This window comes from Dermatophagoides farinae, chromosome 5 (assembly GCF_024713945.1).
Source record: "Dermatophagoides farinae isolate YC_2012a chromosome 5, ASM2471394v1, whole genome shotgun sequence".
Taxonomy (NCBI): Eukaryota; Metazoa; Arthropoda; class Arachnida; order Sarcoptiformes; family Pyroglyphidae; genus Dermatophagoides; species Dermatophagoides farinae.
The window spans coordinates 4,999,330-5,026,387 of record NC_134681.1 but is presented as its reverse complement, the minus strand read 5'-3'; the positions used below and the strand labels follow the sequence as shown (position 1 = coordinate 5,026,387).

Genomic DNA, 27,058 nt, shown 5'->3' with positions numbered 1-27,058 from the left:
TTCGTTGATTTTCCTGCTTTTTTTTCTTATTGATAAATAAATGAATTTTGAAAATTTGCCAAATGGTAAAAAAAAATAACAACAACTTCAACAATGAAAAACACGTTTACACAACAACAACAACAACAACAACAACAAGAATTGTGATTAAAACCATATAATAATAATAATGTGAAATCAACAATGATAATTGATATGTTATAAATTGATTGATTGATTTTTTTGTCTAAATAAAATGAATTCATGTGTTACAAATTTACACATAGACAGACAAATAAATAAATAAACGACTGAAATGATAGCCAAGTTCAATGAGAAATGGAGATGAAGAGAAGAGAGAGAGAGAGACAATTAATCGTTTGATGAAAATTGAAACAACAACAACAACAACAAAGATGGTGAGAAAAACATGGAAAATTTTTCTACGAAACGGAAGTATCACATTTTCATCATCATTGAAAAAAAACAGTGGAAACAAAAAACAAATCTATGCGAATAAATTGTTAAATATGAGAAATGATGATGATGATGATTATATGATTCCATAACGTATTTTCTTTTCCATTTCCTTATTTTTTTTTTGCCAATAATTGAAATTTTGCTTTGTTTTGCTTCGTCGCGATGATTGCTTTCGATGATTTCAAACCCATCGCGAAATTCGCTTTCAATTTCGAATGAAAAATCCAGAATTAATTTCGTTCGATCATTCCCATTATACGAAATTGAATTTTCGTTTTTCGTTTTTCGTTTTTCTAATTTCAATTTGATTCAATCATCATCATTGAATAATGGTGTGTTTATAGCCACTCAATGAGAGAAATGATGATTGTAATTGGAAATCAATTAAAAGAAAAAAAAATAGTCGAATTGTTTTTTATTTTGGCCATTTATTTTCGGCTTTTTTTCCAACGTTTGTTTGTTGTTTGTCGATTGTGAAGGAATTTGTGGTGCTTAAAATAGCGGTTGAATCTATTTGGCCAATTGTCATTTTTTTTGGGGCCAGCGTCTATTGCTTGTTCTTCTGAATCAGACACCATTGAGTATCCGTCATATTGTACAATATTATTGTCACATTTTTAAATAATTTTTCTCCACCACCACCATCATCGCCACCACCACCAATTCGATTATTGTCAATATTAACAGATATTATTGAAAGTTTGATTTGATTTGATTAAACTGAAAAATCAGCCACCATTTTTTTTTGTCAATCGACGTTCGATTATTGTGATGAACAAAAAAATATGAATGGAGAATTCGGTTACTTTATGAAGTTTTTTTTTCAATTTTTATTTTCTCCTTTTAAAAAAAAGTGAAAGCTTGGTTTGAAAAAAAATAGGAATCAATCAATCATTATTATTATTATTGTCATTGGTGGCGGCAGTGGTGACAAATAATTGCCAAAAAAAATGATGATGATAATAATAATATTTTGGTCTCCCAAAATATTTATTATTAACCAGTTGGTGTCCGGATTTTTTTTTTTTTTTTTTGGAAAACGAAAAAAAATTGATTCGAATCGCTGATGATGATGATGATGATGATGATGAATAATCCATCTCATTGGGAGAGAGAGAGAGAAATGGATATATTGCACCTGAGAAAGAGAAAAAAAAATTTGTTTTTCATTTCTGTGGATATATAAATGATTTGGTTTATTGGTTTCGGCTAAAGAGAGAGCGAGAGAGAGAGAGAGAGAAAAAAAAACGAAATCAATACCTATTTTTTCCTCATCGAATTGAATTGTCTCGCACACACACACACACACAACATTCTAATCAACCGATTATTTTTGTAGGTTTTTTTTCTTCTTTATTTTATTTTTTGTCTTTGTTTCATCTTTATTTTTTTTTCTATCCACAATCATGGTGAAGGAAAAAATGAAGAAGAAAAAAGTAGATAAATTATCCATATAGCAGTCATCGTCGAATATATATATATATATATCATACCCGAAAAAAAAGTTCAGTATAGTTTCGGGTAAACAACACAATCAACAGTTTGGGATATAATAATAATAATTGGTTATTTTTTTTGTTGTTGTCACCGTGTGAAATGGTTAAATGTTTTTTTTTCGGGATATTCATGTTTTTTTTTCTTCTTCTTATTCACTGAAATTCTTTCATTCAATCATTCATCATCGTAGAACATTCTTGATTTGATCTAGAATAGAAAAGAAAATAATGAAGAATTAGTTAGATGAAACAAAAAAAAAATAAGACATAATCTTATCTAGAAAAAGTAATGAATAAGTAAAATTGAGGCAATGTCAATCAACGCCATCATCATAAACTTCATTGTCATTATACATGTATATTGTCGATTATTTTGATATGCGATATGTCTTCATCATTGTTTTTGGATCATCATCACCACCACCACCATCACCATCACCACCACCATCATCATCATAATCATAATCATCATAAATTGAATCGTTATTCATCATCATCATCGTCATCACCATTGTATATATCGATAAGCACGGTTAAATTATTATTATTATTATTCATAATAAATTTGTTAATTTTATCCAATAATTTTCAACAAATAAATTGTCTAAAAGTTGCAGCCAATTTTATTGATAATGATGATGATGATGTTGATAGTTATTCATCATCATTATTAAACGAACCAAATACATTCGATGCTGGTTTAATCGATGGTGAATTTGGTAATCGTTATGTTGATCATAAATCATCAGCTGCTTCAAATGTTACAATTGAAAAACCTATTTCTACAGCAAACAGTACTGCTATTACGACAGCAGCTTTAGCAACAATATCTATTGCTTCTTCTTCTTCATCTTCTTCTTCTTCAAATCAAATGTTGACACAACCGATCTCACAATCAACACATATACGACCATCATGGTCAACATTTCAAAAACCATTAAATCAAAGTTTAATTCATACACCATTATTAACATCATTACGGAATCGTACACGACTTAAAAATGTAAATAGAAATAGAATTCAAACAACAAATAAATTTGCCAATCAAACATCATCGTTTGTTATGAATCGTCATGATGGACATAAAATTCCTTCTCTATATACACCACCCAAAATGATGACTGAATCAATGGCCATCGATCCTGAACCACCGGTTTGGATTCCACCAACATCATTAGGTATGTTTATTATAGAATTTAATTTATTAGATAAAATCATCATCATCCAATTAAAGAAGCAAGACCGGCACCAATTGTAGCCGAATTTGGACCAATTCAGGCAAATCCATTGATGGTAGATTTTATGCCAATCGAACCACCTTTGACCATGTATCATCCACAACATCAGCATCATGTTCATCATCATCATCATCCACATCATATGATAAACACAAATTATCCGCCACCACAATCACAACCACCAACCCTATCACTACCACCACCACCACCACCATCATCATCATTATCATCATCATCATCCGGATATTCATTGACTGGACCATCGCCATTATCACCATATCATATGGATACATTCGGTGAAGTTTTATATGATCATCATTCACTATATCATCCACATTATATTGAACAATATCATCCTGGAGCTGGTATATTCATTAATTCAAATGAAAATGATATCATCTTTGATGATAGTAATCAAATTCATAATGGTCATGACAGTGATGAAGCAGCAGATACAATGCGTGATCATAATTATATGCTTGAATCTGTACCACCTGTAGCACAGAATATGTTATTCTCTGAACAAAACAATAATTATTATACACCATTCAAAGTGAATTCAATTAATGTTTATAGTGATTATTTAACCGATGATGATGATGATGACGATGATGGTGATAGTGATGATGGCCATAATAATGGTGAACAAAATGATTCAAAACGAAAATATTGTTCGAATAAGAAAAATATTTCCGGTAAAGATGTTGATGATGCAATCAAAAATGCAGCAGCCAAATTAAAATGGTATTCAAGAACAATTGAAAAGAATGCAATACAAACAAAACGTCGTTCACCATATATACCGCATGGTATGTTGGATTCAAAACTTTTTGAATATGCATCCAAATATCTTAAAGATCGGTATGTATTTCAGTGTTTGATGTTTGAAGAGAAAAATTTGTTTTTTTTTTGTTGGTTCAATTTTATTATTTAGAAAATGTCTAAACAAAATGGATGTCATAACAAAATTACCCAAGATTAATGTACGTCGAATATCATCACATTATGAAATGTCAACATGTTCATTAGAGAAGAAAATTGCATGTGAACCAAAAGCAAAATTTCGATCTATCGATGGATCTTGTAATAATCTCAAGTATGTTTTTTTTTCTTATTTTTAATCAATTAATTCGAATAAGCATTTAACATAAACAGATATAAAACTTGGGGTAAATCATTTACATGTCATCGACGATTATTACCACCAAATTATTCGGATGGTGTTGCCGAACCACGTATTGCATATGATGGTGGTAAATTACCTAATGCTCGTGATCTTTCATCACAATTATTACCCGATGTCGATGTTCAAGATCATAAATTAACATCAATGACAATGGCATTTGGACAATTTATCATTCATGATATTGCTCGAACATTACCATTAGCAAATGATATACGATGTTGTCCAAGTAAAAGTGCCAAACATCCTGAATGTTTTGCCATTGACATTGTACGTTCAGATGATATTCTTGTTAAATATTTCAATCAAACATGCATCAATTTTGTCCGTTCAATTGTATGTAATCCATGTGCACTTGGTCCACGAGAACAACAAAATCAAGCGACCCATACATTCGATATGTCACAAATGTATGGATTACGTTTGAATGATTCATTAGCATTGAGAAGTTTTCGTGGTGGTAAACTTCGTGGTTCATTGACTAGTACATATCCAAAAGAAGAGCTACCACCAAAAATGACACGTGAAGATCCTAGTTGTAATGTACGACCAAAACCACCGAGATTTAAATGTTTTGAAACTGCCGATGGTGTTCGTGCATCACAACATCCAGCATTACAATCATTACATACGGCATTTCATCGTCGTCATAATCAACATGCCGATGCATTATCAAAAGTGAATCCACATTGGAATGATGAAAAATTATATCAAGAAGCTAGACATATTATGATCGCTGAAGCATCGGCAATGATATATGGCCAATATCTTTCGGCAATATTTGGCCGTAAAATGATGAAACATTTTCGTTTAGGTCTGAATAAACATGGCTATACACGTTATGATCCAAAATTGAATCCATCAACATTTCAAGAATTTATTACGGCATCCGGACGTTTTGGCCATTCACAGATTAATGATCGTTTTCGTGTATTGTTTAGTGAGGATAAAACATCATATGCATATAATTTAAGAGATAATTTTTTCGAAACAACCATTGTTAGTTTGGGTCATGTAAGTTTTGTTTTTTTGCCAAATTCATTATTTGATGATCATTTCGATTATGAAAAATTGAAATTTTATTTCATTTCAGTCAGCAGGCGTATTGAAAGGTTTAGCATCGGATCCAACACAAGCAAGTGATAATTATTTTGTGAATGATGTAAAAAATGCATTATATCGTTTACGTCGTGATCGAACTGGAAGAGATTTACCTGCATTCAATATACAACGTGGACGTGAACATGGAATACCTGGCTACGTTTATTATCTTGATTTTTGTTTCGGGTTTGTCATCACCATTATATTATATTTATTTGTGATTATTACATAAACAAAAAAAATACAAATTAATGAAACACGAAAGTATAAATATACAAAATGAAAATGACACACGAAAGACTACTTGCCTTTATCTTTTTCTATGTGTTCATATCATCATCATCATCATTATTTTCAACGATAATTTGATGATGACCGTATTTTTTTTTCTTTTTGCTTGATGTTTATCATTTATTTCGTTACACAACATGTAACAACGTTCAAATAATTTTCATTTTTTTCTTTTGTTTGGCCACAGTTATAAAGTACAACAATGGAATGATCTAGTGACATTTATACCGAAAAAACATGTGAAGAAGATACGACAATTTTACAAGTAAGTTTTTTTTTTGCATCGTCATCAAGTAATTTGGCCCAATCATTTATTGTTGGCATAACACAATGGTGATAATAATGATAATGATGATGATGATGACCACAATTCATATTTACAAATATGACAAAATATTTGGCACATATAAATTTAAAATTTTTTCTTTTTTTTTCTTTTATTCAACTACAACAACAACAATACAATTTTTATATTTTATAATTTAAACAAAATGATGATGATCAATGTCATTCACTTGTCAAAATAGACATTGGAAAGATATCGATCTATTTGTTGGCGGTGTATTTGAACGTCTTATATCGGGCGCTGCATTTGGACCAACATTTGGTTGTATAAATGGTATACAATTTTATAATTTTAAATATGGTGATCGATTCTATTTTGAACATGGATATCAATCTGGATCATTTAATGAAGGTATTTCATTTATTTTTTTTTTTTGTTTGACATTCATCAAAAGATCAAGTTTTCTAAAAAAAAATCATTTTTTTCACATAGAACAATTGGATCATATACGTTCAGTGGCTAGTCTTAGTTCATTGATTTGTAAAACACATAGTGAAATCAAACAAATGCCATTGAATCCATTTATGCAATCATCACCGCATAAAAATCCAATGATACCTTGTTTTAAATTTCCTGAATTTGATTATGATCTTTGGGAAGATAAAAAAGGTAAAAATGTTAAATATTCAACAACAATGTCAAAACCTGCAACAGTTGTATATGGATCATCACAATCATCAGCATTGTATCCACAAAAATCACCACTAGTAATGACAAAAATGCCACCGGCTATTGGTTATTCAAAAAAATATCATTTTCAATACGCACCGAAAAAATCACCAATAACGCCAAAAATATCATCACTATTGATGACTGATTTTTCAGACCGTAAAGATAATCAACATAAATCGTCATTATAAAAATAAAAAAATGCCTTTTTCAACAAGCACAAAATTGACATGAAAACAATGTTTTAATCATTTTTTTCTCTTTTCTTTTCTTTGTTTATTTTATTTTTTATTTTAAAATAATTTGAGGCCAATTTTATTATGATTTCATTAAGCATTGTAAATGAAATTGAAAATTTGTTACATGAATTACTATGAAAAAAAAACAACAACAACAGGAGATAAACAACAACAAAAGAAAAATTCTTGAGTATGCGGCGCATACCATTCATATTATCTTCATTAGATCTTTGATTTGATTGATTTTTGTTGTTAATGACGATCAAAATGATGAGAACTAAATGATGGAATTTTTTTTTTGTTTCAGATAAAAATAAATGAGAAAAAGATAGACTTTTGTATGTATGATAGTGGAGACAATTCAAAAAATAGAATGAGAATACTAATTATATAATATATATTCAATTATGAATCGATCAATCGATTTGTATATTAATATAATTAATTAATTTGATAATTCTTTTTGATATAATGAGGTCCAATATATTTGTTTTCTTTGTCATATCCGATTGATCGATCATTCAGTGGGTTTTTTTTTCATTTATTTATTTTTTTTTTGTAAGAAAAATCTAACCAATAATTGGTGATGACAAAAATGATCCACCGAATGATGAATGACCACCACCATATAATGATGACAATGGTGATGATGAATATGAAGACGGCATCATCAATAATGATGATGATGATGGTGTTATACCATATGATGATAATGATGGACTATAAGACATTTGTGGATAAACATTAGCTAATGTTTCACTTGATTGTCGTATGCCAATACCGGGATTACCAACAAAACCTTGACCATTACGTGAACCACCAACCATACCAAATCCATGTGGACTACCATAACGTGAACCATAAAAACCGGAATGTAGATTTAATCGTCTTGAATACATTGGCATAAATAATGAACTACCAAAACCACCAAATGGACTGGAAGCATGAACGATTGATATCAACATCAATGAACCGAACAATATGAAAGATATTCGTATGGAAGACATGTTTTGATTTTTGATTTTGATTCAGTTCAATAAATTCACAAATCACAATGAAAAATATGAAATAATTTTTTTTGTTTTAAATTTATAAAATTATCAAACACGCACACACACACACATACATACACGAAACAGACACATAAACGAAAACAAAAATCGTAAACACGAAAATGTATTTGATGTAAACTGACCTTTTCATTTCGTTTGGTTGTCCGTTTTATATCCAAGAGAAAAACTTCCATACACATACATACATATACAATGGATGTATGTGTTCCAACACACATATACACACACACCCAAATAGAACAGGATAAATTTCGCGGGCTTTTTTCTGTCATATAAACATAATATTATATGGCGAAAAAACAAAAACAGAAAAGAGTATACGACGATAATAATGGTCATAAAAAAAAGAGAAACAAAAATGATAATGATGATGATGACAACTTCTGTATTTTTATTTTTTCTTTAAAGAGACAACCACGAGAAAAAAAAATTTCTTGGGCGTCATCTTAAGATGTTGTTTTTTCCATTTTGTTTATTACGAATTGTTATGAATATATATCGAAGGTTGTTGTCTTAAATATAAATATATCTCGTTCATGTATGACGTGTGTGTGTGTGTGTGTGTGTTGGAATGTGACTACCGGCCAAATGAACAATGATCGATATAAGTAAAAGAATGTGGAAAACAGATATTTTTTTTGTAACAAGAATTTTATCTCTTAGACAATTGACGTCATAATGTTATTATTATTATATATATAGATTTATTCGTACATCGCACACATTTTTTTTTTGAAAAAAAAGGTTTTTTTTCTGTCATTACATTTTTTTTTAAAGTTCATCAAAACATCATATCAGATTCACACATTCATCATCATATAATTTATTGGTAGAAGGCAGTATTTTTATTTTTTTTATTATATGATGTGTATTTTCCCAAAATTTCTAATAAAGTTCAAGATGTTCAAACACACACACACACAAAAAAAAAATCTAGAATAGTGTCTATGTATGTGTTTTTTTTTCATGGGAAAACACAGTTGTGAAAGAGAAAGGAAAAAATGAATTCAAAATTGAATTTTGTTTTCGATTTCGTTATCTTTCAAATGATAATAATAATAATGGTGATTAAAATGGTTAATGATGATCCGATCCATATTGATTCATTAAAGTTTTACAGTTTTTGATATTGAACGAGCAGATGAAAAAAAAATGAATTTTGTTTAAACAAACAAACACGAAAAAAATGGTCAATGAGACAAAATAAGTCAGTTCCAGGATAATTAATTTATAAAATAGAAAGCTGGTGAAGAGAAAAAAAAATACAATAAATAAAACAAGTCAAGCGAAATCAATGACCAGATGGCTGAAAACAAAATCGATAATCGTATATAATGAATATGAACTTTATGAACATAACATGATGATGATAACCGACAATCGTAACGAAAATTCAACAATTAACTTAATTTTTTTTTATTTTATAATTGAATCATTGGATTTTTATTTTGTTTGGAATATTTTTTCTGCTTAATATCTTGAGCATATTGTTTTCATGTTCATGGAATATGATCGGATTTATCAAAATGGAACAAAATTAGTCAAAATAATTTCAAATCTTCATTTTGGTTTGTATGGGCATCATCATTAATTGGTAAAAAAAAATGTCAAGGTTTTTTTTCGTTCGTTCATATCCATATTATGAATCCAATTGAAATTCTTAAACTTATCGTCAACAATTTTACGACAAACATTAAAAATATTTAATAAGATAAAAACATGGAATGAAACGCGCACAGACACACCAACTAATTCAACTAATTAGAGCCCTATTTTTTTCTGTATTAATTTCTTGTGATTTGTAGAAAAAAAAACAAGGAGCATCTGTCCGTTGTTCCTATGTAGGGGAAAAAAAGTGGAGAGTCATAGCAAAAAAAAAGTCAAGTATTTGCTTTGAATTATCTAGAACGAAGAAAAAAAATGACTATATAGCCATTGCTTTTAATTTTTTTTTCCACCATTCAATTCAAGGTTAAAACACACCTGTACTTGATATAATTTTTTTTTATTTCTCATTTTGGGTGTTGATATCGTGTCAATGAAAAAACAGAAATTTCATAAATCTAAAAAGGCAATGGTGGACATCACGGGATCCATTTGGGAACGAATGAATTTTTTCGTTTTGTTCATTAACCATGATTATGATGATCGAACGATGATGATGATGATGATCGTTGGTTGTTGTTGTTGACAAAGGAAGAAAAAAAAATCACTTGAATTAATTGATGGAAAGTGAAAGAAAAATTTTTTTTAAATGATTGATTGATTGAAATTGACAACAACAATGATTGGATTTTTTTTTGCCATTGCTATTGGCAAATTTTATAAATCAACAACATCATCATCAACAACAACAACAACAACAACGACATGGAAATCAAGATCATAATTTTATAAGATTCTGAAACGATGATGATGATGATTTAAAATTGACCATCATATCATATTTATTTTGATGGTCATCATAATCATAATAATAATTGATGAACGTCAAACAAATTCTTCATGATTTCGTAGCCAATTTATATTGACAAAAAAAAATACCAATATGAATTGAATAGAATGAAATGGTGATTTAAATAATGCAAAAAAAAAACAAGAAACAAAAAAATGATCATCATCATTCAATATAAGCTTCTAACAGATCCATTCTGGATTTCGTAATATTTCCATTATAATATAATATAATATAATCATTATTATGCAAAAAGCAATAAAATAGGGAGGAAAACGAAAAATTCCAATATTAAAAAAAAATGAATTGAGAAAATCTAAATATATTGTGTGTGTGGATGTCGTTTCGAGGCCAAGACATTGAATCTGCGTGCGGTGTGTGTGGATGAATGAATGAAATGTAACAAATCTAAATGGAAATGTGAAAAAAAATGTATGAAATTTCTTCTTTTTTTTAGAATTTATCATCACTTACTTGATTGTTGTTCGGTGATTACAAAAAAAAAAATTCCAAAAATTGTTCCAAAACATTAATGTTGTAAACAATTTTTTTTCTTCTTCTTCTTCAAAAAATTATATTCCATCCATTATGTTTATGATTTTCACACAGCAGGCTGTATTTGTCATCAAATATTCTTATAATCGTTTGTCATCGTTTTACGTTGGAAAAAAAACCATCCACATCCACATTCTTTTTCTTTTTTCTTTTTTCTTACATTTATTGTCAACAATCAATGGATCGATCATCACGTTTTTTGATCATCAATATATTCGTATTGCCATAAATAATTTATTTTTTTTTTTACAAAGATCTGAATTTGGATTGGAATTAATTGGAATTGAGCAAAAAAAAATTTGTTTTTGTTGTTGTTGTTGTTGATGATGATATTGGAATGAATAAAAATAAATGTTAATTTATTGATTATTGATTGATAATGAAACAAAAAAAAAACAAAAAAAAAAATTTCTTTACGTCACTGACATCTAGTAAATGGAAAAATAAATGAAACTATACATAGGTATTGTGAAAATTCTTTCAGGTGATCATAATCAATTTTTTTTGCTGCTGCTGCTTTTGACATTTGAAATTTTCAACAATTAATAATTGATTTTTTTTTGTTGTTGTTCATAGTAAAAATTATAACCACAATGAAACATTAATAGCATCGAACATTAAGATGGCAATAATGGAGAATGAAATGTTCGTGAAAATAAAAATTCCATATGATGACGATGAAATAATAAATTTCGATCAATTCATAATAGATTCAAATATCATACACGTGATGAATGAAGTCTGTAACGAAAACATTGATGAAATAAATAAATCAAGGACACGCACACACACACACACACATTGAATATTTACCATTAGTGTATCGAACATGATTTTGAACATTTTGTCTAATATGAATGTAAATCAATGATGATGATGATGATGATATGTCAATATTTGATACATACAAATCGATTGCAATAATTGAATTTACAAATCAGTAAAAATAAGAAACCTTCGAATACCAATGATTTATATTGATTGATTGATTGATTGTTTGAATGAATAAAAAGTTTTACACTCGTTTTATCTACGCTGTTTATTTCAACGACCACAGATGGCATTAGCTTCGCAATTAGTGAAATGATTATTTTAAACATTTAAACATTGAATTTGAAATTTAAAAAAAAAATTGAAATGAACATTACATTTTTATTTGAATGAGAAAAATAAAACAAAAAAATCGTGATTCATTTTTCACACACACACACACACATACACACACACGGCTAGAGCGATGAAGAAAAAAAAAATCCAAACTGAATCTAAATATTTTTTTGTTCGGTTGTATGAAAGTAAAAAAAAACTAAATTTGAATAAAATTTCGGTCTGTATTTTATTCACACACACACACACACCAAAAACTACGACGAGGACGACGATGATGATGATGATGATTATCGTCGTCTTCGTCGTCGTATCTGGATGATAATCGTTAGTTTTTTTTTTTTTGAAAACCATCAATTGAAATGTAATCAAATTCGATTTGTGGTTCACAAAATGATGAAAATGAAAATGTTTCTTTTTGTTAATTCGTTCAGTGCAACGAACGAACGAACGAACGAACGAACGAACGAACGAAAAAAAATGTTGATCAACCAAAACGAATGTAAAAAATCATTCACATTTATTCACACAATAACACACATTCACACATTAATATTTTTTTTTTGTACATTTGTAATTCAATTCAAATCGATTCATTCAAATTTTTTTCTCCTTCACGTAGAACGTGTAAAGGAAGAAAAAAAAATCTCATCATGTCAAAGGTGAATCATCATCATCATCATCATTTGGTTATTTTACCATAATTGATGTTTTCGAGTAAAAGAAAAAACCACGAATCAATTATATGGTACCGTAAATGTTTTTTGTTGTTGTTGTTGCCGTTGTTGTTGTCTTCATAAAGCCAATCAGCAATCAACTATAAAATACTGATGAATGAATGTTTCACTCTCACTTTGTTTAATTTTTTTGGTTCCTGGATTTGGTCATTCATTTTTTTTGCCTTTATATTTAGACCGCCTACACATGAATAGAATAAAGATGATGATGATGGTGATGATGATTAGTCTGAAGATACATCCGTTATCGATGATATAACCCTACAAGATAAATGAAAAAATACGAATCTAATTTATATATACAAAATAAACATTTCAATGATTTGACAATTCTACTTTTTCAATCACTATGATATTTGTTCAATGATGATGATGATGATACCGGTTTATATATTTAAAATATGATGTTGGTCATTGCCTCAATATTATTATTATTATTATTATGATTGGTCATTGGCCATGGTCATCATCGTCATAAATATAAGATCAGTTTGATTCGGTCGATTGAATATCTACAAATCATCATCATCATCATCATAATCATGATATGACATGAGTATATTAGTATCATCATCCTTAAACTAAAGTTCGGTATTTTTTTTATTTTATTCATTTTGATATTACATCTTATACACACTTGTCGGATGATGATTATGATGATGATGATGATGATTCTTAATACCATATAACCTAAAGAGATTGGCTTATACACACACACATACATAAACACACTGTTGGTCAACATACATATGTCCAATTAAATTCCAATTATTTTCCAATCAAATTCTTTATATATATATATTTTTTTTTTGTTTGTCGGCCGTTCATCTTTTTTGTTGTTGTTGTTGTTGTTGTTGTTGTTGTAATGCTCATTCATCGTTGTCCGGTTTTTAATACTAGCGTATTCTTATGCACTTGACTTTTGTCAGACATTCATGAATTCAACACACACCTCCCTCTATGAATCTTTGTAATGATTATCAATGACATTTGACAGTGTGTATGGAGAAAAAAAAATTCAATTCATTTTTTCCTCACTGATTCAATTATTTGCAATCAAAAAAAACATTCTCAATTACACACACACACAATAGTTGTATGACATAATTTTTTTTTACCGTAATGAAAAATCTAATCAATCAATCAATCAATCAATCAATCGATCAATGAGATAAGGAAATCTATCTGTCTGTCTGTGTCGAGTTTTAATTCTCATTATCATCATCATCATCATCATCATCATCAATGGCAATAATTTTTATCCAGAAATTAATATTAATGGTCATCATGTTCTACACATATATATGATGGTGATTTGTCTTAATAAATCAAATTTTCACACATAAAATTGTCTGTGTGGTTTAGTTTTTTTTTTGTCTGTAGTCTCTCTCTCTCTCTCAATTCATATTGCAATTTTTTTTTTGCTTGTCATTTTACGGTACACACACACACATTTGTTTTTCATTTTATTCAATGTTATGATTCAATATGAAATGAATCTAAAAATAATCTTAAGAACCTCATTACCATCATCATCATCATCATCATCATCATCATCGTCATCATGATAGCAATTCGGTCGGTTTAATTAAGAGCTACCTGTATTAGTGAAGAGAAAAAATTTTTTTTTTTTTCAATTTTCATCACATTCAATACATGTTGTTATTGTTGTTGTTGTTGTTGTTGTTGATGATGATGATGATGAACATAATCGCCATTGACCTGAACCGAGACAAATATCATCATCATCATCAGAAAAAAAAGGTGCCAGAAGATTTGTTTAAACTTGATGATGATGAGTGGCTAGTGATTGTGTGTGTTTGTGTGTCTATGTCTATGTTTTAAGCAGATTCAAAGTAATAATGAAGTAAAAAAAAACAAAAATATAAAACTTGCGGTATTTCTTTCTTAGATTTTTTTCTTCTCTTATCTTCAAATCATCATCAATGTTGTTTATGTATATATACGGTCTAGGGTATAATGTCTGCATGTAATTCATTCATTCATTCATTCATTTTGACACTAATAGTGATTGACGAGCTCTTCTTTTTCTTCTTCTTCTTCTACTAGTTTTTTTTCTAGTTCTTTGATTCTTTTGAAAAAAAACCCAAAAAAAAAAATATTATCCACAGAAAAAAAAAGTATCCGAACAGACTGGGCAAATGAATTGTATTTTGTTGTTGTTGTTGTTAATTCTAACAGAAAAAATTTTCTCATCTTCATACTTTTTTTTATATATATATCTATATTTCAACAACTAATATGAGAAAAAAAAGTTCATTTTCATTCAATATTTGTCAAAAATTTTTATTATTATTCATTGATTATTTTGATATAACAACAACAACAACATTAAACGAAACAATAACGATCATAATGATGATGATGATGATGATAATGAAAAATAAAAGTCAAACAAATATTTACATTCGTTTTGTTTTCTATTTTTTTTTTGCTCAAATTCTCTTTTATGTTTTATCTTTCCAATGTCGAAAGAAAATTATTGATCAGTGTTTATCCACTCCATAGCCAATCAATACAAGATGATTATTATTGAAATTCAGTACTAAATCCAGGTTAATCATGAATTGCCGAAACAACAAAAAAAACATTATCAAAAATTCTCGACTAGCAAATTATAAATTAGGTAGATAGATGATGATTGGCCGCATCAAGTACCAAATTTGTCAATACAATGCAAGCACTTACAGAGTGTAAAAATTGTGTTTACTCACAAACAACCGACATAATGATATAGAATAGATAGATTTGTATATTTTGAAAAAAAGAACATTGCATCTATTCGATCATCATCATCATCATCATCATGATGTACTGAACACACAGAACCCGGTAACATGGACAATAGATGATGATGATGATGATGACGACGACAAGAATTCAACGAATTGGACATGATGATGATGAAAAAAAAGAGAAATAAAAACGATGGGATGGAATAAAATGAGATGGATAGAGCAAAAAAAAAATTTCTACCAAAGAATGAAGACTGTTGTCTTTTTATTTTGTTTGTTTGGTTTCAGTAAATTCTGGTATTTGGTATTTTTTTTCTATTCTTTAGGTCTACGATCTTTGTGTTTGTTGTTGTTGTTGTTGTTGTGATCACGCAATAATGTCATCAGACTATTGTAACCCATCATACAACCGACGACGATGATGATGACTATGAAGATGAACAAAAACAACAACAACAACAACAACAACCACCACCACCATCAACGACAACAACAACAAAAAGGCAAAACAAAAACCTTTTTCCAACCTTATTTCCCCCCCTCCCTTCTGAAACCGAAATCGAGAAATAGAGAGCGAGAGAGAGAGAGAGGCTACTACTTCTACAATTTGAATGTCAGAAAATGTGATCATTTTTTGCTTCTTTTTTTTGCCATTTTTGTTGGATATTTTTTTTCACATCTCATTATCAGTACATTTATATATTGTGTAGTTGTTCCTGCAAATTTCATTTTCAGATTCTTCAATCAAATCATCATCAACATCATCGATGTATGTTCAACGACATTAAACACACAAACATACACACACACACACACAAAGAGAAAATGTATTAACAATTTATAATGTGAAATTAGAAATAAGAATTTCGTTATCTATACAATTCAAGCCATTTATTAATATTGATCTTTGATTATTTTTGGATCAAAAAAATAAAAATAAAACTGATATATATTGAAATGGAAAATAAATCTACGCTGTACGGTATATTGTGATTGACAGTTTTTTTTCGTTGTTGTTGTTTTTGTATTTGCCAGATTCGTTTTTTCCATCGGAAACTTATGACAAATATGCACACATAAACCTACCACCTACATACAGGTTGACAGGCATTGAAATTGATTTGAAAGGGAAAAAAATTTTTCATATTCATTATAATGAGTTTTTTTTCATTTTTTTTTTTTTAGTACGTTGCATCAATGATCAGTAAAAGTTTGTCGTATATATTTTAACATCAAACAGCAGCTGAAAGACAGCTGATTTATGAGAGAATTTATTCCTTTGAATTTTGCTATGATGATGATGATGATGATATGAGCATCTGCGTTTGCCATATACCTGTCTGGTTGGCTGGCTGACTGGCTGGCTGACTAACTAAAATTTATTCTGGTATCAACAGCAATATAATGATAATAATAGCAACCACAACAACAACAACAACAGTAAATTTGAACGTACCAGTTTCAAAACACAAGGATCACACAAATCACGCTTGCAATTAACATCAAACTAGAACAACAACAACAACAACAAAAACAAAAGCAAAAGCAAAAGCAAAAGCAAAAACTGAAAACGGTGCTTGATGTTTTTTTTTTTCACATAAAAAAAGAAAAAACGTTTTGCCGACAAACAGAAGAAGAAAAATTCAGATGCTGGTTTGATCATCAAATTAAAAGTTCACATTTCTCATTCAAAATGTCCAGATTCTTCTATCTATTGCTATTGTTTCAAACATCTAATCATTAGATTCTAGTTATATATGAACAAAAAAAAAACAAGAGAAAAATTATTATCATCAAAAATCATATGAAATAGACATTATTGATCCAGATCATATCACACACACACACACACCACACACACATAGACACGCGCGCGCATTTATAAACATACACGCCCAAATGAATATTATTACATTTTGAATCGGCTGAGCAAAAAAAAACCCAACTAACAATAATCAACCATATTTATATATGTTATATTGAACTTGTAATTATCTTATTAAATTCGGTGATCAACCTCACCCCCCCAAAAAAAAGAACGAACGAACAACAACAACAAAAAAAATGAGAAATCAAAATTAGATAATGTAATAATGTGGTATATTTATATAAATGACCTTTGCACGAGCGGTCGCGTGCCATTATTTCAGGGTCATTCATACTGATAATGTTTATGTTGTTGAATATTTGTCGATATTTGGCAAAGGGAAAAAAATAGAAGAAGAAGAAGAAGAGGAAGAATAAAAAAAAAATATCCTATTATTACCTGACATTGACATAGAAACATAGACAGAGAAATAGAGAGAACACACGCACCCAAAAGATCTAGACAGAATTTTTATTTTCGTTTTCTCTTTTTCATTCATATATACATGCATCCACATAGACAAACTTATTTGATATATTTAGAATTCTATATTCTATATTACGATGATGATGATGATGATGATCATTTCGGGAAATCAAACATACAGAATTTCTAAAATTGGATCATTCACGTGATCATATTTGATAGATGATTTTTTTTCTAGCTTGTTTCAGTTTCGTTATGCGTGGAAGCGTCTAATGTTTTATTTTTTTTTTTGTCTGAATTTGTCATGTAATCAAATCGATTATTCATTGGAAATGATGGTAAAAAAATTGATTGATACAGATTCTACTTTAGATTCTCATCGGGACTTGTATCTGTCAAGATAAGAAAAGAATACAATGAAATTCATGAATAAATTCTTCACCTATTCAATTAATGTTTAATTATCATTTCATAATAATAATAATGCAAATTCTTTATTCATAAAATCAGAAGAAATTAATTTTGAAGAAACAAAATGGGTGAGAATGTAACAACAGCAACAACAACAACAACAATAAATCATATAAAATATGCAAAGAATCTTAACATATTTCATATCCAAAAGAAAAGGCGTAACAAACTGTTTTGTTCACTGTTGCAATAATAACAACAACAACAACAACAACAACAACAACAACAACAACAACAACAATAGAAGAGAACCCAAGTATTCACATATTCAGATATTAATATTCATCATAATAATAATAATAATCAGTGAACTAAAGTATTTATTATATATTCTCTTTATTCATCTTCAAAGAATATTCTCAATTTTGATAATTTTGTGGTGGGTGGGTGTATATATGATAACATTTTAACACAGAAAAAAAATTTATATATAAAACGATTCTGGATAAAATGCAATTTTTTTTTCATTTTCAATCATTATTAATTTCAATCAAACAAAATGAACAATGAACAACAACAAAAGAATCCAATAATCCTAGGAATTCTCTGTGCATCCATTGAATTCCATTGTGTATAGTTGTTGTTTGAATTGTTTTCCATCCGATGAACCTATTTTAATACAGAATGTTCAATTCCGATTATGAAAAGTAAAAAAAAACTAAAATGATCATCATCTGTGGTTTTTGTTTCATTTTATACATACAATAAACATATATATAAAAACGAATTTACCTGAGAGAAAGCTTGGACAGCTTGATAATGGAATTCACCAGGAATTGTATGGAAAAAAATGGAAAAACAAAACAGGAAAAAAAAACATGGTGAGCAATCATTGTATATCTATACAGTTATATTCAGAAAAAAAGCATACACACAAAGTTAATACACAAAGCCATGATGACAACTCACGCAATGTTTCATTTTCTATTTCATTTTATTGGGTAACAAGGTGAGAGAGGAAGAGAGAGATAGCTAAAGCTTTAGATACGAGTGCAAAATAAAATGTACTGAAATTGTGGATAGATTTTTCAAATAATAATTTGATTCAACGAATTTTTTTTATTCCATCATAATATAAATTCCGGATTGGCCATGGTCCATACAGCAAATATTGGCGTATACTTTTATTTTATACGTTTATAATGGCGGGCACGCGTTCAAATTTTTTTTTTTTTTTACTTTCCCTTTCCATTTATTTTGTGCCATGGGTAGATCAATCAATTTTTAATATAGTAAGCAGGTAGGTAGACAAATAAATATGTAAACATTTTCTCCTGTTTTCCTGATGGAAGATGTGAGCGTTTTTTTTTTTTTTTTTTTTTTGATTTCAGGTAACAGACTTACACGGCTGATTGAGTTGATTTCGGTTTGTTTTTTGAATCATTCAATTGGAAACAAAAATGAAAAAAAATGTCAACGTTTTTTTCATTTTTGTTTGTTTGTTTCTTAAATGTAAATAAATAAATACATTCATCTTTCTTCTTATAGGACAACAAAAAATAGAAATGAAAAAACGGATGTAACAATGTTCCAGTGATCGAACAATTGTGTTTTTTTTTTTTTTTTTTTTTGTTCAACTTTACGCATCCTCAATTGCAAGATTATTAGCATTAGTATTCTCAAAATTGATTCTGTGATTCCAACCAAAAAAAAAAACCTGATGATTGAAGTGAATTTATTTTTGAACGAAAACTATTCGGGATCCTTTGGGAAATGAAAACAATATTTCTCTTTTTTTTTTGATTTTTTCCCATTTTCCAATGTTCATTCATTCATTCATTCATTGAATTTATCATCGGCAACTTTTATTTTTGTTTTTGGATCTCATTTGGGAATCAATGTACCAAAAAAAAAAAGAAGAAAAAAAAGGTCAATCCATTACAATTGTCTTTTTTTTACTGTAAAATAACTAATTTAGTAATTACTAACCAACGTCATAAATAATCATCATCATCTTGTTCTCATCTTTTCAATTGGATGACTTGAATTTCTAATTTTTTTTTCTGTTGTTTTTTGTTTTGTTTTGTTTTGTTTTGTTCTGTTTGTCTGACAAATCATTTGAATGATAACGGAATGAGAAAACTATAGAAATGATGAAAAAAAAATGAATGATTTGTCAAAAGTGTAGGTTTTTTTTGTGCTGAAATTTTTTTTTATATTTCGACCACATAATCAAATTCAAATCAACAACAACAACAACAATAATAATAACAACAATAGCGACAATGAGGTGTTAGTCACGTCCTAATTGACATTTTTTTTTTTTTTTTGTTGAAAAAAAACCACATACAAATAGGTGGTTTTTTTGATATTAACGATTTTACCGGTCTAAAATCAAGAAAAAAAAATTATTAATGGGTGATAGGTAGGTATAATAGTGTGTGTGAGAGAGAGTGAGAGAGAAATTGAAATGCATAAAGGACACACCCGATGATTGTAATGATAATGATGATGACACCACAATGATCCTGAATAACGTTTTTTTTTATTTCAAGAATCTATTGATAGTAGTGAAAAAAAAGAGAAAAAAAATATGAATGTTCAATGTTCAATGTTTTTGGTGGTTGTTTTTTTTTAAACTTGTCATCATAATCGAAATTCAATTAGTCAATGCTATAATTGTGAATTTTTGGCCAATTGAAAACATACAGACAAACACACACACATACGATAATGATATTGCAATTGGCATTCGAATCATGGTGATGATGATGATGATGATGATGATTACCACAACACTAAACACAGCATGAGATAATAAATACCCAGCTAGACAGGATCGACCCAAACAAAGCATTGAACATCATCATTGAAACAAAAAACAAAACAAAACAAAAAATGTCAATCATTCATTGCGTAGATTGCAAAACTCGAATAAAATAGATAATAAAACTAATGGATTTTGATGAAATAAAAAAAATTGGTTTCAAATCAAATGATTATGAAAAATGAAAATGATATCCATCTATGTACAGATGTACACAGTGTACAACACATGCACTCATACACACACACACACACACGCACCAGGTAGTCTAAGCTTGAAGCAATGACAAATCATTGTTTTTTATTGATTTGTTTTGTGTACACTGTGATCAGTATCTATTCAATTGTATCAATATCAAAAATAATCACATTTCATTCAATAATGTGATTGCAATTGATGATGATGATTTTCATAATGATTGATTGATCGATCGATCGATCGATCAATCAATTGAAACAATAAATCAATCACACATAGATTATTAATGTAGACCCCTTTTTGTTATTAATCACATTATTATAAACGCTATTAGATTCACATTAATTGCAATCTAAATATACATTATTATTATTATAACAACCGTCTTGCTAGTTGTGTTTATATGCATAAATCAACTATCAAGGCAGAAAGCATCGATTAAAAACTATTGAATTAATTGATCTATATATATATATATTCAAAACACTGATAGTATAGATATAATGGTGTAACGTATTATGTGACGGGCATTGATAACCGAGGCCAACAAATACATGCGTTAATCATCAACAAAAACGAACATATAAAAAAGGGGAACCGAAGTTGGTTTTAAAATTTCAACAATCATATCATATCATTTGAGATTAATGAAAAATTTTTTTTTTTTTTTGTTGATAAAATTGCCAGCGCCCATTAGCAATTATTATTAATTCACAAACTCACGAACTCACACACTCGAAAAATAAATGTGCAAGAAGCGATAAAAAAAAATCTTAAAAAACCATCCAGCCTGACTTTGGTCATCATCATCATCATCGATGATGCTAAGTATCATAAAAAAAATGAAAATAAAAAATATGAAACGATCTATGATAATGATGATTATTTGATTTGAAAGAAAAAACAAGGTAGTGAATAAAAATGTAAAAAAAAAATTAAAATAAACAGCAGTAAAGTATGGTTGTGTTTTTTTTTTTTTTTTTTGTTTAATTTATGTGTAGTATTTATTAAGACATGGGCAACAATACGAGCAAAAGTCATGAAATTCATTTTTTTTTTTCTTGAAAAAAGAAACACATCCACATATGGATACGTTATATACAGAATTATTATTACATTCAAACAGAAAATTTTGTTTGTTTGTTTATTTGTTTAAAACTACCAAAATTGATGATTCAACAACAAACAAACAAAAAAAATTTTTTTCAATTTATCGCAATGGATTATGTGTATTTTTCGACTGATTGCCGTATTGCACGACACATTGGTGATGATGCGTTTTTTTTTGCTCAGTAAGGCAAAAGTAAAATTTTAATTGCTTGTTGTTGTTGTTGCTGCTGTTGTTGTTGTTGTTGTTAATTTGATGAATCAAGTACAAACAGACAAACAAACAAAAAAAAAGATGTTCAACATGAACAACACGCAATGAATATGTAAAGAAAATAAAAATTAATTTTTCTCAAATTACCGTTAGATTTTTGTTTTGCTTTCAATTTTCTAATCAATGTTATCATATGACATTTTTTTTTGTTGCAAATAATCAACCAAATCAATATAAATCAAACACGATAATTTCCTTGAAAAATCAATATGAAAATTTTCTATAAAGTTTTTCTGTTTCTGGATTCGTTTTGCATCCATTTTCCTTCATGTTGTTGTTGTTGTTGTTGTTGTTTTATTGATATTAAAAAAACAGCAGCCCGGTACAGGCGCTTCGCGCCTGCCCAGGCTGGCCCTGCGGGGCTGTCTGTCCTTTTTTTTTAAAGAAATGAATTTATTTATTAACCAATTTAAAATTGATCGGCAATGGCCAATCATTAAAATCATAATACAATATAAATTCAATAAATTAAATTAATATCATGTAGCCGGAAAGGAAATAAGAAAAATTTAACAATATAAAATAAAAGAAAAAGAAAATAGAGATGATTTTTATCCGGCAGTAAATAAAAAGATGAATGATTGTGTTGTCGACCATTCAATTTCAATTGGTAAATCGGGGGTGGGCCATTCTGTTGACTAATCCGGTGGTGGCTGAAGATTTGCTGACGAAGCTGACGATTTCGGTAAATGATGAATTCACTTTCTGTCGATTCCGGTGGTGGCCAAATTGTTTCTTGATTCACGAAGGGCTGTCTATCCTTGACGGTCAATATAGCTGGATATCCGCAGGGGTGGCAGCTGCGCCGCCCCCTACTTGGTATCCAGTCAAAGGTGTCAATTTTAGCGCTTTGTGCCTGACGGTGGTTTTCCATGCACGGCGTGTTACTTCCGGCTTTCGGTTTGGTACCGCAGGGTCAGCCATGAATTGTACCTTACACTTTTGAAAATGTTCTCTTTCTCTTTCTCTTGCATCTTCGTTTGGCATTTTCTTTTATTTATTTTTTTGTTTTCTTGTTCTTGAATTCTTGAACACAAAAGATAAACATGCACAGTTATCATAGCCTAAACGAAAATGATGATGATATTGCAAAAGCACGTGTGTTGGAAATCAAATCAAATCAAAAAAATAGTTCGATAGTTCGAAAAAGACTAGATATACAGTAATACAGTAAAACCATGATTAGCGCTGTTTCGATATAACGCTGTACATTACATTACATTGTTACATTGCATATGAAGGGTAAAAATGTACACAAATAATGTTAAAATAGGCCCCGCTAAACACTGTTTCGCTTTACGCTCAAAATTTTGATGATCATTTCGATTTTGATCATTTTTCATTTTTCTTTTTTTCATTGGAATTTAGAAAATTGGAATTGGAAAAAATGATGATTAATTTCAGGTATATATATGTAGATTTTAAATGTTTCGTATCGAACACACAAGAACAAACACAAATATAAATTTTAATCACCCAGACCAAAATAAGTTTAAAACGAAATGTGAATTTCAATATGACGACCATATGATGATATTACGAATACGAACGAATGATGAAGAAACAAATGAAATGAAATGAAAATGACGATTCGAATTCAAATTCGAATTCGGGATCAAAAATGATGATTAGATTAGATTAGAAAAGAAATGATAAAAACAATTTTTCACTTTTCAATACTCATAATCATACAAATCATACTCATCAACTACTCATATAATACTCACTCATACAGACCTACAAAATGAAAATCACGTGGTCGCTATCAAAATTCGAAAAATTCGAATTCGATTCTTTCTATGTTCTATTGAATGACTGCACCCATCTATTGGATGCAAAAGCCGCAGCAACGTGTGCTGAGCTAGAACAATGAAAAAAAGCTTTGTCAAAGCTACATACCACAGAATGCGTTTCTTTAGAAGCGGCTTCTACTTCTGAGCTGGACGAACTGTTCAGCGGCATTCAAAAGTTTTCGCCGCATTAAATGCCAAGTTAATACACAATGCAAGTACACAGTGCAAGCACTTGGCGAGTGTAAAAGTTGCAGTTACCGACATCCTAAGCGTCATAAAGAGATAGATTTTTATATTTTGTATTTAAAAAACAAAAATTTGATGCTTTTCATCTTAAAAAAAAAATTAATCGATTCAAATCGGCAGATGCTTGAATAAATATGTATAATTTTTTTCCAAAAAAAAAAATCAGCAGCAAAACTAAACTTGACTAGAATGAAATGAAAACATTTTAAATGCAATGATGATGATGATGATGATGATGAAGCTATCATCATCGTCATGATCATAACATCATTTTTGTGGCCTGCCGAAAACAACAACAACAACAAAATTTACATACATCCCATATGGGATGATAATAAAATTCACGAAAGTTGAAAAGAAAAAAAAAAATTTTTTTTTCTTTTTTCAACTTTTCAAGACATTTTAATCGAAAAACCTTCAAGTCGTAAATAGAGAGAGAGAGAGATAGAGAAAGAATTGAACCTTGTTCCATCTGTATATATGAACATTTGGTGAAAATATTTTTCCACACACACACACACACAGCGTGTGCGCGTTCAAAAAAAAACCAGAAGTTAGTCGAAATGGTTCAAGGTGGTCAGAAGAAACAAAAAAAAACATTTCATCTATTCATAAAACAACGACATAGTGTTTTTTGTGATGATAAAGATGTAAGATTTGTATATTTTCATATTCAGACATTGCAGCATTTTTCATGATAATCATGTGTATTTTTATATACAGATATCAAGATTATGAAGAAGAAAAAGAAAAAAAAATGCAAATCATACCACGTCTGGTGGTTGAAAAACGTAAAAACGTACAATTTTTCTTTTTCTTTTTCTTTTTTTTTACCTGACACAATACATGAAAATGATTCGATTTGTGATGCTTAAAATGGTCAATGGATTTCTCTCCAAAATTTATGATGATGTGAAAAAAAAAAAATTTTTTTTCACCAAAATGAAACCAAAAAACAACAACACCAGGAATAATAATAATTTTAAAATGTTCAATTTTGTTGCTTTCAACAGCAAAGCAAAGCAAAGCAAAAAAAAATTTCCATTTTCCAGTGAGGATAGGGGTATATATATTCCACATTGTTACATCTATTCGTTTGTTCATCTTGGTAGTTTTTTTTGCTACATTCACAATTTATCAAGATAAATCAAATATAAAATGTAAAAAAAAAAATTAAATTATGATCATCATCATCGTATACGAGAAAATTACATCATCATTATTCATATATAAAACCAATATATGACCAAAAGATTTCTATGGATGCAAAGAGAGAGAGAGAGATAGATAGTTTCATTGTTACTCCCTAATTCTTTTTCTATAGAAAACTTGAACTAAACAAGAATATAATGTTTTTCAAATGATGTGCGTGTGTCACACCCCTGTGTAACGAAAGAACAAAAAAAAAAAAAAAATAGCAAATATACCTGCACACACACACCTTGAACATCATTAAATATGTGGACATGTTTTATTTTCTTTCTTTCTTTCTTTATTTTTTCATTATTATTATTATATATTGTTATTATTATCAATAAAAGAATAAATTCAATTTTCATTTACATTTCCTTTCACCAACACCACCACCAACAATATCAACTGCTATTTATTTATCAATGAAATTGTACAATAACGTTTTCTTATTTGAGACTTTATATATATTGCTAACCATAAAACCATTATCATCATCATCATCATCATCATCATCATATTGATTGTATCAAAGAATAATAATAATAATGTTTCAAATGATGATCAAACATTATTTTCAAACTATCAATATCCGGTCGATATGGTCATGATGATGATGATGATGATGATTATAGAAAAAGTAGCAATGTAACCATTACATTGAATGATGGGTAGTCACATACACACACACACACACACATACAGTGCACATTTACTGTGATGGTGATGATCGATCTGATTGATCGATGGATCGATTGAATGGTTTAATTTAGATCGATCAATTGTTTTCTAATGTTCATTTCAAATTTCCATATCTTGTGTAAGAATCTTTCTATTTCTAGGTTGTTTTTGTTTTTAGTGTTAAAAAAAAAGTACAATACAATGGAAAATTAAATTTATTCTAATACATAGATAGCTTGTAGCTGATAGTCAAATCGTTATTTTTTTTTACCACTGAATTTAAGAATTTTGTAAAGAAAAATATGACCAAAATAGAATAGCCAAAATCATCT

The 27,058-nt window shown here is 29.0% G+C and overlaps 2 protein-coding genes and 2 long non-coding RNA genes across 4 annotated transcripts; 1 reads left to right on the top strand and 3 right to left on the bottom strand.

Moving 5' to 3' along the window:
* Positions 1–1,371: 1,371 nt before the first annotated feature.
* On the bottom strand, positions 1,372–2,392 carry LOC124492365 (uncharacterized). The gene is made up of 4 exons (XR_012832251.1): positions 2,310–2,392; positions 1,953–2,163; positions 1,720–1,853; positions 1,372–1,597 (listed from the first exon to the last, which is right to left on the bottom strand). It is a non-coding gene; the product is annotated as an uncharacterized LOC124492365 (long non-coding RNA).
* On the top strand, positions 2,160–7,353 carry LOC124492331 (uncharacterized). Its single transcript, XM_047055201.2, has 8 exons — positions 2,160–3,133; positions 3,190–4,054; positions 4,128–4,289; positions 4,349–5,390; positions 5,470–5,663; positions 5,956–6,033; positions 6,296–6,465; positions 6,547–7,353. The coding sequence occupies exons 1-8, from the start codon at positions 2,341–2,343 to the stop codon at positions 6,972–6,974; spliced, it is 3,732 nt and encodes a 1,243-aa protein (XP_046911157.2). The 5' UTR covers positions 2,160–2,340; the 3' UTR covers positions 6,975–7,353.
* Positions 7,035–8,268, bottom strand: LOC124492348 (uncharacterized). The gene has a single exon (XM_075731454.1). It carries the CDS (start codon positions 8,027–8,029, stop codon positions 7,592–7,594), a length of 438 nt encoding a protein of 145 aa, XP_075587569.1. The 5' UTR covers positions 8,030–8,268; the 3' UTR covers positions 7,035–7,591.
* A 2,457-nt stretch (positions 8,269–10,725) lies between these two features.
* LOC124492357 (uncharacterized) lies at positions 10,726–11,460 on the bottom strand. The gene is made up of 2 exons (XR_006959019.2): positions 11,025–11,460; positions 10,726–10,958 (listed from the first exon to the last, which is right to left on the bottom strand). It is a non-coding gene; the product is annotated as an uncharacterized LOC124492357 (long non-coding RNA).
* Between the last annotated feature and the right edge of the window lie 15,598 nt (positions 11,461–27,058).